Here is a 13873-nt window from a genome sequence, read left to right on the forward strand (position 1 = left end):
ATTACAGCTATATACATATATACATAGTGCTGTGGGGTGGGAAGGTGGGGAAGAGCAAAGGGAGTGAGTCGAGGTGACGTGGAAGGGAGGCAGAGCCGAGGAAAGGGGGCATAGCCTGGGAAGGCTTCTTGGAGGAGGTGCACCTTCAGTAAGGCTTTGAAGAGTTGAAGTGTGATTGTTTGGTGAATTGGTGGAGGGAGGGTGTTCCAGGCCTGAGGTAGGATGGGGTCAGGGGTCGGCAGTGAGAAAGGTGAGAATGAGGCACAGTGAGAAAGTTAGCACCAGAGGAGCAGAGTGTGAAGACTGGGATGTAGAAAGAGAGAAGGGAGGTGAGGTAAGAAGGGGCAAGGTGTTGGAGAGCTTTGAAACCAATAATGAGGAGTTTTTGATTGACAGGGAGATTGATAGGCAACCAGAGGAGATTTTTTCAGGAGAGGGGTGACATGCCCTGAACGTTTCTGTAGAAAGATAATCTGGGAAGCGGAGTGAAGTGTGGATTTAAGTGGGGAGAGGCAGGACGTTGGGAGGTCAGGAAGGAGCCTGATGCAGTAATCTAGTCGGTATAGGATGAGTGATTCCTTATCTTCTCACTATGCCTAAATCTTGCCCGTCTCACCACCAACCCCTGGCCCACATCCTGTCTCTGGTCTGGAATACCTTCCCTCCACAAATCCGACAGACAGTTACTCTCCCCCCCTTCAAAACCTTATTGAAGGCACATCTCTTCCCAGAGGCCTTCTCAGACTAAGCCCCACTTTTCCTAATTCATTCATTCATTCATTCATTCAATCATATTTACTGAGCGCCTACTAAGTGCAGAGCACTGTACTAAGTGCTTGGAAAATACAATTCAGCAACAAATAGAGACAACCGCTGCCCACAGCGGGTTCACATCTCCCACTCCCTTCTGCGTCACCCTGACTTGCTCCCTTTGCTCTTCCTCTGCCTCCCAGCCCCACAGCATTTATGTACATATCTATAATTTTATTTACATTATTGCCGTCTGTCTCCCTGCCTTTAGACTGTGAGCTCATTTTGGTCAGGGAATGTGTCTATTTATTGTTATACTTTCCCAAGTGTTGGATATAGTGCTCTGCGCACAGTAAGGGCTTAATAAATACAATTGAATAAATGAATTAATGAATGATTGGAAATCTTTTACCTGGGCCATGCGCCACAACATTCCATTTTATTTCCCTCTGAATAAAAAAAAAACCCCAAAACACCATCATCAGATTGTCACTCCACCAACTCTCCCCATCTTACATATCATTCCTCTTCATCTGATAATCGTCAGCTTGATCTCTTCATTCCTCCCAGGCCAATCTTCTAGATGTGCCTCACACTTGTCCCTCCAGCTACCATCTCCTTAGGCTGTGAGTCCATTGATGGGTAGGGACCGTCTCCATATGTTGCCAACTTGTACTTCCCAAGCACTTAGTACAGTGCTCTGCACATAGTAAGTGCTTAATAAATACGATTGAATGAATGAAAGTTGTCCCACCAGCCAAGAACCACTCATCCCCAATCTAGACCACAGCCATCCTCACCTTCAAAACTCTCTTAAAATCCCACGATCTCCAATAAGCCTTTTCTGATTAACTCCCAATTCCCTAATACATCAACCACCTCCATATCTTACATATTTATTGATTTGTTCCCTCCATCAGCACTTATGTACATGTGTATGATCTACTGTGTGGTATATTTATTCTGATTACCTCTTTGTAAATAGGTTTGTATCTCTCTATCATTAGGATGCAGGCTCCCTTGGGCAGGGAACGTTTGTTGAAATTCTGCTGTTCCTTCCCAAGTAGCTGGAGTGCACTAGTATAGTACAGTGCACTAGTGCTAGAGAAGCACTAGCTCACTGGCTTAGAGAAGCAGCGTGGCTCAGTGGAAAGAGCATGGGCTTGAGAGTCAGAGGTCATGGGTTCTAATCCTGCTCTGTCACTTGTCAACTGTGTGACTTTGGGCAAGTCACATAACTTCTCTGTGCCTCATTTACCTCATCTGTAAAATTTGGATTAAGAATGTGAGCCCCACGTGGGACAACCTGATCACCTTGTATCCCTCCAGTGCTTAGAACCGTGCTTTGCACATAGTAAATGCTTAACAAATACCATTATTATTATTATTATTATTACTACATTTATATTTAGACTGTTAGCTCATTGTGGGCAGGGAATGTATCTGTTATATTGTGCTCTTCCAAGTGCTTAGTACAGTGCTCTGAACACAGTAAACACTCAAACACAACTGAGTGACTAGTATGTACATTGCACCTAGTAATAATACCCTAACTACTACTTTTACTACCAGTGACATTACCAGCACTTAGAACAGTGCTTTGCACATAGTAAGCGCTTAATAAATGCCATTATTATTATTATTATTACCTACAAGAGGGCAAAGAGATTTAACGATTTGAGGAACACAGGGAAGCCACGGTTATGTCATTTCTTTTTCGATCTGTGATTTTCCTTTATTCATGTTTTTCTCAACCGTTTAGTTAGCTGGTTATCTCTCTATGAGGATTACCTGTTCGATAACTAAGGAGTGAGGTGCTAAGTGCTGAACAGAAAATTTTTACCATTAGATTTAAAGCACTCAATTGGCTCTCCCTCTCCTACCTTACCTCTCAGATCTCTTACCATAACCCCGCTCACAAAATCCGCTCCTCTAACACCGCCTTCTCACTGTACTTTGGTCTCGTGTTTCTCTCCACTGACCCCTTGCCCACATCCTCTCTCTGGCCTGTAATTCCCCCACCCTTCATATGCGACATCTCACCACACATCATCCAAACCCTACTAAAATCACACCTACAAAACCCTCACTACCTTGTCTAAGCCCTCCCTGCTGCATTGCTTGTGCACTTTGGTCGGTTCCCCATGAGCACTTTGATAATAATAATAATAATTATGGCATTTATTAAGCAAAGCACTGTTCTAAGTGCTGGGGAGGTTACAAGGTGATCACGTTGTCCCATGGGGGGGCTCACAGTCTTAATCCCCGTTTTACAGATGAGGTAACTGAGGCACAGAGAAGTTAAGTGACTTGCCCAAAGTCACACAGCTGACAATTGGAGGAGCTGGGACTTGAACCCATGACCTCTGACTCCAAAGCCTGTGCACTTTCCACTGAGCCATGCTGTTTCCCCTATGTTCACCCATTCCCCAGCCCCACAGCACTTATGTACATATCTATCTGTTATTATTATTTTTTCAATGAATGTTTTCCCTCTACTCTGTAAGCACCTTGTGAGTGGGGATTGTCTATACCTACTCTCTTATTTTGTATGCTTCCAAGAGCTTAATATAGTGCTCTGAACACAATAAGCACTCAAGAAGTACCATTGATTTAAGTGTAACCTTTTGGGAAACTGCAGGAAAAATTTCTAATAACAAAACAGGGAAGTTCACGGTTAATATCATCGGATTTTAAGTAATAATAATTGCGGTATTTATTAAGCGCTTACTATGTGCAAAGCACTGTTCTAAGCGCTGGGGGCATACAAGGTGATCAGGTTGTCCCACGTGGGGCTCACAGTCAATCCCCATTTTACAGATGAGGTAACTGAGGCCCAGAGAAGTTAAGTGACTTGCCCAAAGTTACACAGCTGACAATTGGCGGAGCCAGAATTTGAACCCATGACCTCTGACTCCAAAGCCCGTGCTCTTTCCACTGAGCCACGCTGCTTCTCTTCAAACAAAATGCCAAGCAAGACTGTCCTGCCTCACAGTGAGCAGAAGCACATTCCCACGTCTGCTCACAAATAGCACCCAGAACGGTGGAAATTAATAATTACAATAATAATTATGGTATTTAAGTGCTTACTAAGTGCCAGGCACTGTACTAAGCGTTGGGGTCTATACAAGCAAATTGGGTTGGACACAGTCCCTGACCCATGTGGGGCTCACAGCCTCAATCCCCATTTTACAGATGAGGTAACTGAGGCACGAAAAAGTGAAGCGGCTTGCCCAAGCTTATGCAGCAGACAAGGGGCAGAGGTAGGATTAGAATCAGTGACCTTCTGACTCCCAGGTATGTCTCGAATTAAAGCTGTTCTCCCTGCCTTTGAGTATGGTTATCATGGTTTCCTTTCTTTGACTCTTCCCCTCCGACCATGTCACCCTCGAGACCAGGTAGGGGGGTTTATTGGCTGGAATGCCTTGCTTTCCCACACCCCAATACCAGTTTCCAAGTGGTTGCCATAGCAGCAGGAAATACTCTCCAGTTGCTCTTTTGAAGTAAACGAAATATCATTCCTCCCCGTTTTTCCCCCCCTTCTTCCTTCTTTTCTCAACATTCCTTTAATGGACACAGTCTCTAATATTGTTGCCTTGACCCTTGTCTATGCCTTTTGGCTTCCTAATTAAAACTTCAGTGACAATTTATGATAGATACTTGCTTAATGACAGCCCAAGAAGTTCCTTTCCTGACTCCGATATGCACAAGGTTTCTAAATTCCCGTTCGTCTAAGTTGATATGTGGAATTCTTCATCACAGAAAAGAAATGTAGTCTAAACAGTTTATTTGTAGTTCACACAATCTTTCTAATACTGATCTTTCTTCAACATAAGCATAGTAATATTAGGTAAAATGCTGAGCATCTTTTAAGTATCCATCAAACTTAAATGAACATCTGGAACTATTTGGACTAACTAAAAGTAAAATAAATGCCATTGCATATTATGCCATACTTTTTTTTATTTTAAAAAGGAAATTGAAAACACACCACTTTAAGAAAGGCTTGACATTGAACTGGATATTGAAATGGTATCAGTAAAGTATTTATATTTTCCATACTTTGTTCCATACATCAGTCGGCCTTGATGCATTAGATTTGGATGTTTGCCATGTAAATTGAAATGTTACCATATATGAAAGACTATCTTGTTTAAAAATGGCCTAAATCATTTAGGATAAAGGAAGTGAAGTCAATCCATTTGAAAACACATTTTTTTTTCCCTGCTTCTTTCATATAGTTTTTTTTATAACTTTTAACTCCTCTTATACACCAGTGCTTTCCTAAGCCGATGAATTATTTTGCCACCTAGGTTTATCCTAAAAATTGAACATAGCACAGGACATAGCCTCATCAACAAAAACAACAAAAATCATATTAGAAATGACATAATTTCAAGTTGATTTTACTGTAATCTCTAATTTTAAAACTTAAGTGCTTCTGTGTTAAATCACAGCTCTTACTCTTTGCTATAAAGGTTCCAAGAATATATATATATTTCAAAATTTTTTAAAATAATCCAAAACAAATGCAATACATCTTTGCATACTTGAAGCACATTTTCTGAATTTATCTTAAATCTCTTTCTGTACCAGAGGGTTGGTTTTTTTTTGTGAGTATGGATTAGGGCTGGCCCATTATTTCACCATCTATTTCCATCTTGGATTGATTGCATTGAACAGCACGGAATGAGGTACAGATGGCCCCACTTTGGTGAAGTTGTAGGACTCTTGGTAGACGCCCCATTTGATCTGAACTAAGCTAACCATCCCAAAATCTTGGCTAATATCAACATTCCAAACTATTAGGCATGTGTACCTGATTTAAAAAAAAACAAAAACCTGTGCTTGCTAGCCACTGGAGCTGCATTATTTACAAGAAAAAATTAAAAACACTTGAGAAGAGGTGGCGCTAATATTTTTGTGTAAATGTTAAGAATTTCTGGATGACAGTCATGTTAATACGCTAGCCAGAAACAGCAAAGTTTAAATTATGTTCATCCTGAAGTTACTTAAAAGGATCCTGGATTCATAAAATACATGGCTGGAAACCATGACCCAGGAGAGGGCTATATATAGCACAACTATAACGTCTGGTATTGTAAACAACAGGATGCGCACAAGTTTGGTTTGTTCAAGTCTTATTGGATCTATTTTTTAAAATCAAACAATTTAGAAAAAGGGTATTTCATTTGGGGAAATGATCACAAGGGTTTTTTTTTTTTGTCGGCTACTGCCAAATTGGAGGATAGAGACTATGCTTTCTCTCTGTAAAAGGTGCTTTCAACTGCAATAAAGAAAAAGCTGAAAGTTTGTGTTTCCCCTCGACCTCCTCTCGTGCCTCTCTCCTATTTATTTCCCTTTCTTTTTTCCTCCTTTCTGTATCTCTCTCTTAGTCCCTTCTTCCCCTCAGACCTTTTTCAATTTTCTGGCTTCTATTCCTGTCTCCTTTCTCTCCATCTGGCTTTCCTCCTTTTCTCACTGTCCCTTCTGTACCTCCTCTCTTCCTTACCCTTCTTAGTTTGCATCTCATCTCCCCACCCCCCATTTCCTTCCATCACTACCCTCTGTTTTCCCTTCCTCCCTTCGTTTCATTCCTCCTTCTGCTCCTCTTGCAGACTCTCTTCCATCCTTCTCCCCTCCGCCTTCTCCCCCACCCCCTTCCTTTTCCCTGTCTCCGTCTGTGCTCCCACGTGCTTCAAATCTGTGGATCTGGACTGCCTTCTCTAACAGTTCAATGTGAGTGTTAGCAGAATGAAAACCAGATGGACTAGCAGCTCCCACTGTTATCTCCCAACCAGCTCTGGCAAGCCTCCCCTTCTCCCTCCTTTCTTGGCTTGACAAAAATATTTGCCTTTATTTAGGAGGGTCTGTATTTGCTGCTGTACCTCTTCCCTCAGTTGCAACATAAGCTGAAAGCTATTTATTCCCTAGTTGCTGAGGTTGGTTGAGGTGAGTAGAGTGTGAGATGAATTTTACTGTTGAAGAAGCAATTAGCATTCTGAGCAGAGCTTCTATGGTTATTTATTTCGAATAAATGATTTGTTGTCATTGGTCGTTAAATGCTCAAGCCCAGAAATATGGAGACAAGTTTGCACAAATAGATAACAGAAGGAAAACATTTTTTTTTTTTTGCAATCAAGTCTTTACCACTACTTTCAAACACTTTCACCTGTCTATAGAGGCCTACAGTGTCTCTCAGGAAGCCTTTTGGGCTCTATTATAGGGTTATAGCAAGCATTAACTCTAGATCAGTAATCAACACTGAAAATCCTTTGTTCAGTGAGTATTTGCTGCTTTAAGCCTTTCATTACTCCTTCACCAATATTGTCTTCATTTCGGTTTCTCTTTTTTGTAAGACTTATTGAAAGTATTTAAAAGAAAAACAAATCTGTCAGGCAGCAAAAGGCTTAGAAATGGTAGCAATTTTGACTTTTTCTTATTTAGTAATCACAACTAAATCATCTTCATCATTTTCTTGTACATGAGAGTTCTACATAAGATCTAAAACAGCAGTATTAAAAGATATACATATATATAATTAGCATTCTTGGTTAGATTTTGTAAGCTCCTTGTGGGCAGAACATGTCTACTAACTGTTGTTTGGTCTTACTTGCTTAGTAAGGGCTCACTGAAAACCAGTGATGGATTGGTTTCCGAGGACAACAGATTGTTTCACATTTTTTGCCATCTTTTCTTTAGAAAGTATCTTAGTTTTTGATATTTTACCACTGAAAGGGCTTTCAAACTAATACCTATTTAAAGATGTCCAATTTAGAAAAGAGTTGTTTACATTGCATTGGCAAGAGCAAAATCGGACCAAAGGAAATAGTCATAAGTGTACTTTGAGGAAAAAAATATTTGAAATCTTAAGGGAAAAGTGATGCTATTTGGCAGAATGTAGTGAAAGACTTAAACGCTTGCTGAGCAGTATTTAGGGCATTAGGAATCAGGGAAGTACCTTTAACTCTGTTGATGATAACCACACCGGCATTTTCAAATTTTCCTCTCAGGAGGGGCTAAAAATAGATAAAAATGAGCTAAATACTAATAGCAAATTCCAGGTGTTTCAAGTTCTATTTCATTCACTTTCTTAATTAGAACTATCCAAAAGGTTTCTTTTGTACTTTTATTTTCCAAGCAATAAGGGCCTCCACATTCTTCTCTGCCTCAGTATATGAGATTCTGAATTGAAACAGTACTGCCAGACTCTCATAATAAACCATGCAAATGCATGATTACTGAATAAACAAAAGCTAGCCTTCATTATGCGGCATATGGTATTGATGATTCTAGAATCAAACAAGAAAAAAAGACTGGAATAATATGTCCAGGAGATGGGTAGTGTTTAACTTGTTCTATCGAGTGGTTCTAAAAACAAAAGATGGAAACAGCGAGCAGGTGGCCTCAGGAATAGTCAGAAAGCCGACTGTCTCCTGCCAATCTCTCACCTATACAACCACACATCAGATTTTCCTTCTTTCTGAGTTGTCATAAGGGGATTCATTACCAACCTTCTTCTTCTATTCATTCTTCTCTTGCTAATGTGGAAGTTTTCAAGTGAAGTTGTGTTCATGCATGCAATGCTGCTACTAAGGCAGCATCTGCCCCATGCCAACAGTAAATAAAAACAGAAGACGGTACAACCCGATTACAAATGAAGGCCTCCCATCCGTGATGCACCTTAATTGAAGGTTTGGTGATGCAATCCTGAACTTGCAAGCTGAAGTCAGTGCATATAATTTAACTATGTAAAGTGCTGAGACCATTCTGTTCATGGTGGATCTTTGTGCTGCTATTGTTGTTGTTGTTTTTATCCTACTTGAAGGAACTGTAAACCTTGGAGAAATCAAACATGTTCCTTGTGGTGTTTTACAGATCGTACTGAGAAGCACTCCACAATGCCAGACTCACCTGTGGATGTGAAGACACAATCCAGGCTGACGCCTCCAACGATGCCACCTCCTCCCACATCCCAGGGAGCCCCCAGAACCAGTTCATTCACACCCACAACGTGTAATTAGATTCATGTCTCCTTTCATTCTGGGTGTATTTCTGTGTGTGCTTTTTCCCAGGGTGAAAATTTCTGTCAGCTCAATATGTGGAGAGAAAGTTAGTGCATATTTGTTTGGTTATGGTCCAGTTTTAATAGGTGCTCCTTTTGGAATACTTTTCCATTGGTCTAGGGTGATAAAATTGAGGAAATATACCTGTGAGTGGTTACTCACTTCCTGTTGACAAGGGCATAACTGATTCTTTTGAACAAATTATGCAGTACGCAAATGTTCCTTTATTGGTTTAAGTTTTTTTCACTGGACTAAGGTGCAGTTCTTTAAAGGTGACTTCTGATCTCCTATTCCCTCCCTATCCCTTCAGATTGTAATAAATAACGATGAAACCAGCATTTCCTTATGTTAGACTCCTCCACATATAGGAAACATGATCAGTAGTGAATTTGAAAACTCACTGAAGTAAATAGCATCATCCTTCTAGTTTGGAATCTGACAGACTTCTATTAAGCTCCTACTCAGTGCCAATCAACTCCTGCTCTATCTAATCGGTGGAACATATTTGTTTTCTGTGTTACCTGAGGAAATGGTACTCCATTTTGTCAGTCAAGAAAGTTCCTATTTTTCAGAATGAATTCCTAGTGAGGATAGTAGGAAACTTCATTTAACACAACCTCCAAGTCCTAAGGACTATTTTAATCAAAGATTTGTGAAGATAACAAATTATTCTGCATTACAAATAATGCTACGTGTTGAACAAGTGTAACGAAAACTGTACGAGTAAAGAATAGCTATAAAAGGCAGAAGGTTTATTACTATTTCTAGAATCAAAGGGCTGGAGGGGTTTGGCACTTTACATAGCCCAGGCTGTTTATATCATGTCACACTATCTTTTAAAAGGCTTTTTAAACTTACAGGGAGCTTGATGCCTTGAATAAGGCCAAGTTGTAATACTGTCAACTTGTTTGATTTTTAGTTTGCTGTTATCCAGTGCCACAGCACTATGCGAATGTCTAGTGTGAGCTAAGTTTAGTAGTCATTCCCAGGCAAGTTAATGAGAAGCCTTGGAATGTTGGGAGTTTTAAAAATTCATAGCTTTATAAATGGTTTTCTCACTGAGGAAAAGTGGAGAATTTTTTGTGTGATTTATCTACCATATTAAAGGGCAATAATTAAGCAGGGTGAGCTATTTAAGCTTTAGTTGTGGCCATATCATAAGGATATTTGCTCTGGAGCTAGAATCATAAATATGCTAAAATGACGATTTTACATTTAGTGTTGAGTTTGGCTTGCCGTAACCTATTAAGTTACCATTCAGTCACCACTTAGACAATCGAAACAGTCACAATTCACCTCTGCTAGTAGCCTTTCTAGCAAGGCCTTAAGGAAATTACATGAACTTTCAAATGTGTTTTCTTAGAAGCGAATCGCCACAAAATGGGCATGAAGCCATGGTGTTCTGTCTTGCTACCTTGAATTGGTTGTCACTTCTCAACTTCTAAAAATATGTCCTTGATTAATGTCACATCCATTATACTTCTTTGTGCGAAATTTTCATCTTTCTTGCAGAACTGGATAAGAATTGTGTGGAAGAGAAGCTAGCCCTCTAATTGGGTGGTATAAGGTTAAAACTTGAAAGTCCTGTTTTTATAAACACAGCTGTCAGTTGTGTGTACAAAACATGATTAAAAATGTTTAGTGATAAATTTAGTCTCAACAAATGTACATTTCTCTAAGGGAACAGTTTAGAAAGGAATATACTTGTTATATTGATATAAGCCTATGACAAAAGGCTGACATCCAAATGCTGTTTGTTTCATGTTGAAGCGTTTCAGGTGGTTGGCATATGTGCAAATGGGAGTGAAGGCTGTCCTAGTTACAGCAGACTCCTTTTATGATCAGCTTCTGTGCAGAATTCAAGAAGTAAGGAATAATCGACTCTCTTAATTGGTCTTAATTCTATCATTAACTGTGAAGCCATAAATATTTTATGTCAGAACCTTGTCAGTGCCATAAGATTAACTAGGGGTCAAGAACATCATATTTCACTGTGATTGGCTTAACGCAGAATTTTATTTTTTATTCTGCTTCGTATCCTTCCTTGACAGTAACGAATGGTACAAGCCATTCCCCTACAGCATTGAATGGGGCCCCGTCTCCACCCAACGGTTTCAGCAATGGGCCTTCCTCTTCCTCCTCTTCCTCCTTGGCAAATCAGCAGTTACCACCGGCCTGCGGAGCCAGGCAACTCAGCAAGTTGAAGAGATTCCTTACTACACTGCAGCAGTTTGGCAATGACATTTCACCAGAGATTGGCGAGAGAGTTCGCACCCTTGTACTAGGCCTGGTGGTAAGTAAAAAGAACATCAAATTTTTCTTTAATGAAAAATGAAGTTTTCGTTTGCCCATAATGATGAGGGAGTAATAAATGCTTCTTAGCTGCATGTATCTACGTTTCTTGATAAAGGAAACCTATACTATAGATAAGGACAGATGCTTGTGAGGAACCCAAAATTTCAGCATGGCCTAGCAGTTAGAGCACACAGGTTTGGGAGTCAGAAGGACCTGGATTCTAATTCCAGTCCTGCCACTTGTCTATTATGTGACCTTGTGCAAGTCATTTAACCCCTCTGTGCCTCAGTTACCTCACCTGTAAAATGGTGATTAAGAGTGTGCACCCCATGTGGGACAGGGACTCTGTCCAACATGAGTACTTTGTATCTTACAGAGAAGCAGCGTAGCTCAGTGGAAAGAGCCCGGACTCGGGAGTCAGAGGTCATGGGTTCTAATCCCGACTAGGCCACATGTCTGCTGTGTGACCTTGGGCAAGTCACTTCACTTCTCTGAGTCTCAGTTTCCTCATCTGTAAAATGGGGGTGAAGACTGTGAGCCCCACATGGGACAACCTAATCACCTTGCATCCCCCCCAGCAATTAGAACAGTGCTTTGCACATAGCAAGTGCTTAACAAATGCCATCATTATTATTATTATTTTCTATCCCAGTGCTTGGCACATAGTAAGTGCCTAAAAATACCATTTAAAAGAAAAACCTTTGCTTAGCTGGAAAATGGGAATTATCCCACTTTACATAGAGAGTAATGAGAAATAAGACATTTTTCTACCAGGTCACTTTACGGGTGGTGATGGTGGGGAAAGACACTTAAGTGGTCTACCTCCAGGTCTAGGTCCCTACCCTCCCTCTCCCAGTAGGGCTGGATTCATTAAATCTCATTCCTCACAATGAGGATCAAAGTCCAAACAAGAAGATGATGTTTATTATTTACTTATATGAGTTCCCCATCGAGTTTGGAAGTGAGATATTAAAGAAAAAATAATCTAGAATGAGTACAACAAAAATCACTCAGAAACCACTAATGAAATATTGACAATAAGTATTTTGGTCGATATAGGACATTTAAAGATGTTTGAGCATTATTCACTACCTCACGTTTCCTCGCTGTTGCCATGGAAGTTGGGAAGGAGATGTGAACAGTCTGTCCCCTTAGAAGTTTTTTAAGATCATCCCTTATTTAGTGACAGAACTACAATTTGAATGCTGATCTTTTCACTGGTCTGCATGCCTCCTTGGTATTCATTCATTCATTCATTCATTCAATCGTATTTATTGAGCACTTACTGTGTGCAGAGCACCGTACTAAGCGCTTGGGAAGTACAAGTTGGCAACAGATAGAGATGGCCCCTACCCAACAACAGGCTCACAGTCTAGAAGGGGGAGACAGACAAAAAACAAAACACGTAGACGAGTGTCAAAACCATATAATATCCACTAGGCCATGCTGCGTTCAGTTTGAAAAAAAAATGAGTAACATATGTATAAACCATTTATGGAACATAAATGAGAAGCAGCATGGCCTAGTGGATAGAGCATGGGCCTGGGAATAGGAAGGACATAGGTTATAATTCCACCTCTGCCACATCTGTTGTGTGACCTTGGACAAGTCACTTAAATGGTCTGTGTTGTTACTTCATTGGTAAAATGAGAATTAAGACAGTGAGCCCCATATGGGACATGGACCGTGTTTGACCAGATTAGTTTGTATCTACTCCAGTGCTTAGCACCGTGCCTGGTACATAGTAAGTGCTTAACAAATACCATTAAAAAAAAGAGTTCAGCGAGGCACGAAACTTTCCAACTGAATGCACACATTTTAGGATCTTTAGGAAAAAAGAGGACTTCTTTTCCCCGGTTTATCCAGAGTGTCTGAGGTACACATGAGGAGTGGGAATTTTAAGCTAGAGTTAATTCAGCATATATAAGAATCAGGTCTAAAGTAAACTCTCTTACAAGAATCAGAAAATTTGCCTGTCTACAGCAGGTGAATTTCAGTGTTTATGGGTCTATTGTTAAGATGTAATTTTGATTTAGTTTTGAACCCAAAGGAATTAGCCAAAAATAAAATTCAGTTATATAGGTGCCGGCCTCATCATGAGTTTGTGCCCTGATAGAAGAACACTTGGAGAGAAATGGAGCAGAATTTAGAGTGGAAACTTGGATAAAGATATGATGACACCAGGTGATGACACTGGCACGTCCAAGATGCCATAAACTATGGGCTACAGTTGCTTCTTCTGGCTCTTTAAATGAACTATTTTGAAAGCATTGCCATTTTGTATGAATATCTCCCTCAAGTTGAGTCTTTATCTTCAATTGTCAAAGAAGCAGTGTGGTCAGAGAAGCAGAGTGGGCTACAGGAAAGAGTGTAGGTCTGGAAGCCAGAGAATGTGGATTCTAATCCCAGCTCTGCCACTTGGTATATGTGTGACTTTGGGAAAATCACTTAAATTCTCTGTGCCTCAGTTTCCTCATCTGAAAAATAGGGATTCAATACCTGTTCCCCTGCTATTTATTCTATGAGCCCAGTGTGGGAAAGAGACTGTCTGAGCTAATTATCTACTATTTCAGGGCAAGGCACATAGTAAGCGCTTAAAAATTATTATTATTGTCACTGTTATCACTGTTATTATCCTGGGGACAAACATGCGCTTGAATGAATTTGGGTTAGTTTGACCAGTGACTATTAACACAAGGATGGGAAAAGACATAATCATTCAATATTTGTGGGCCCGAAAAGTATGGAAATGGGCAAGAGTA

The 13873-nt window shown here is 40.3% G+C and overlaps 1 protein-coding gene across 4 annotated transcripts in view; it reads left to right on the plus strand.

Annotated features, from left to right (window-relative positions):
- RUNX1T1 (RUNX1 partner transcriptional co-repressor 1) overlaps positions 1–13873 on the plus strand; it is a 166837-nt gene that overhangs the window by 88017 nt on the left and 64947 nt on the right. For all 4 annotated transcript variants that reach the window (XM_038745346.1, XM_038745343.1, XM_038745345.1 and 1 more), the window contains 2 exons: positions 8629–8766; positions 10868–11109. In XM_038745346.1, coding sequence (XP_038601274.1) covers positions 8629–8766; positions 10868–11109 — 380 coding nt within the window. The remainder of the gene's footprint in view (positions 1–8628; positions 8767–10867; positions 11110–13873) is intronic.

This window comes from Tachyglossus aculeatus, chromosome 4 (genome assembly GCF_015852505.1).
Source record: "Tachyglossus aculeatus isolate mTacAcu1 chromosome 4, mTacAcu1.pri, whole genome shotgun sequence".
Classification (NCBI taxonomy): domain Eukaryota; kingdom Metazoa; phylum Chordata; class Mammalia; order Monotremata; family Tachyglossidae; genus Tachyglossus; species Tachyglossus aculeatus.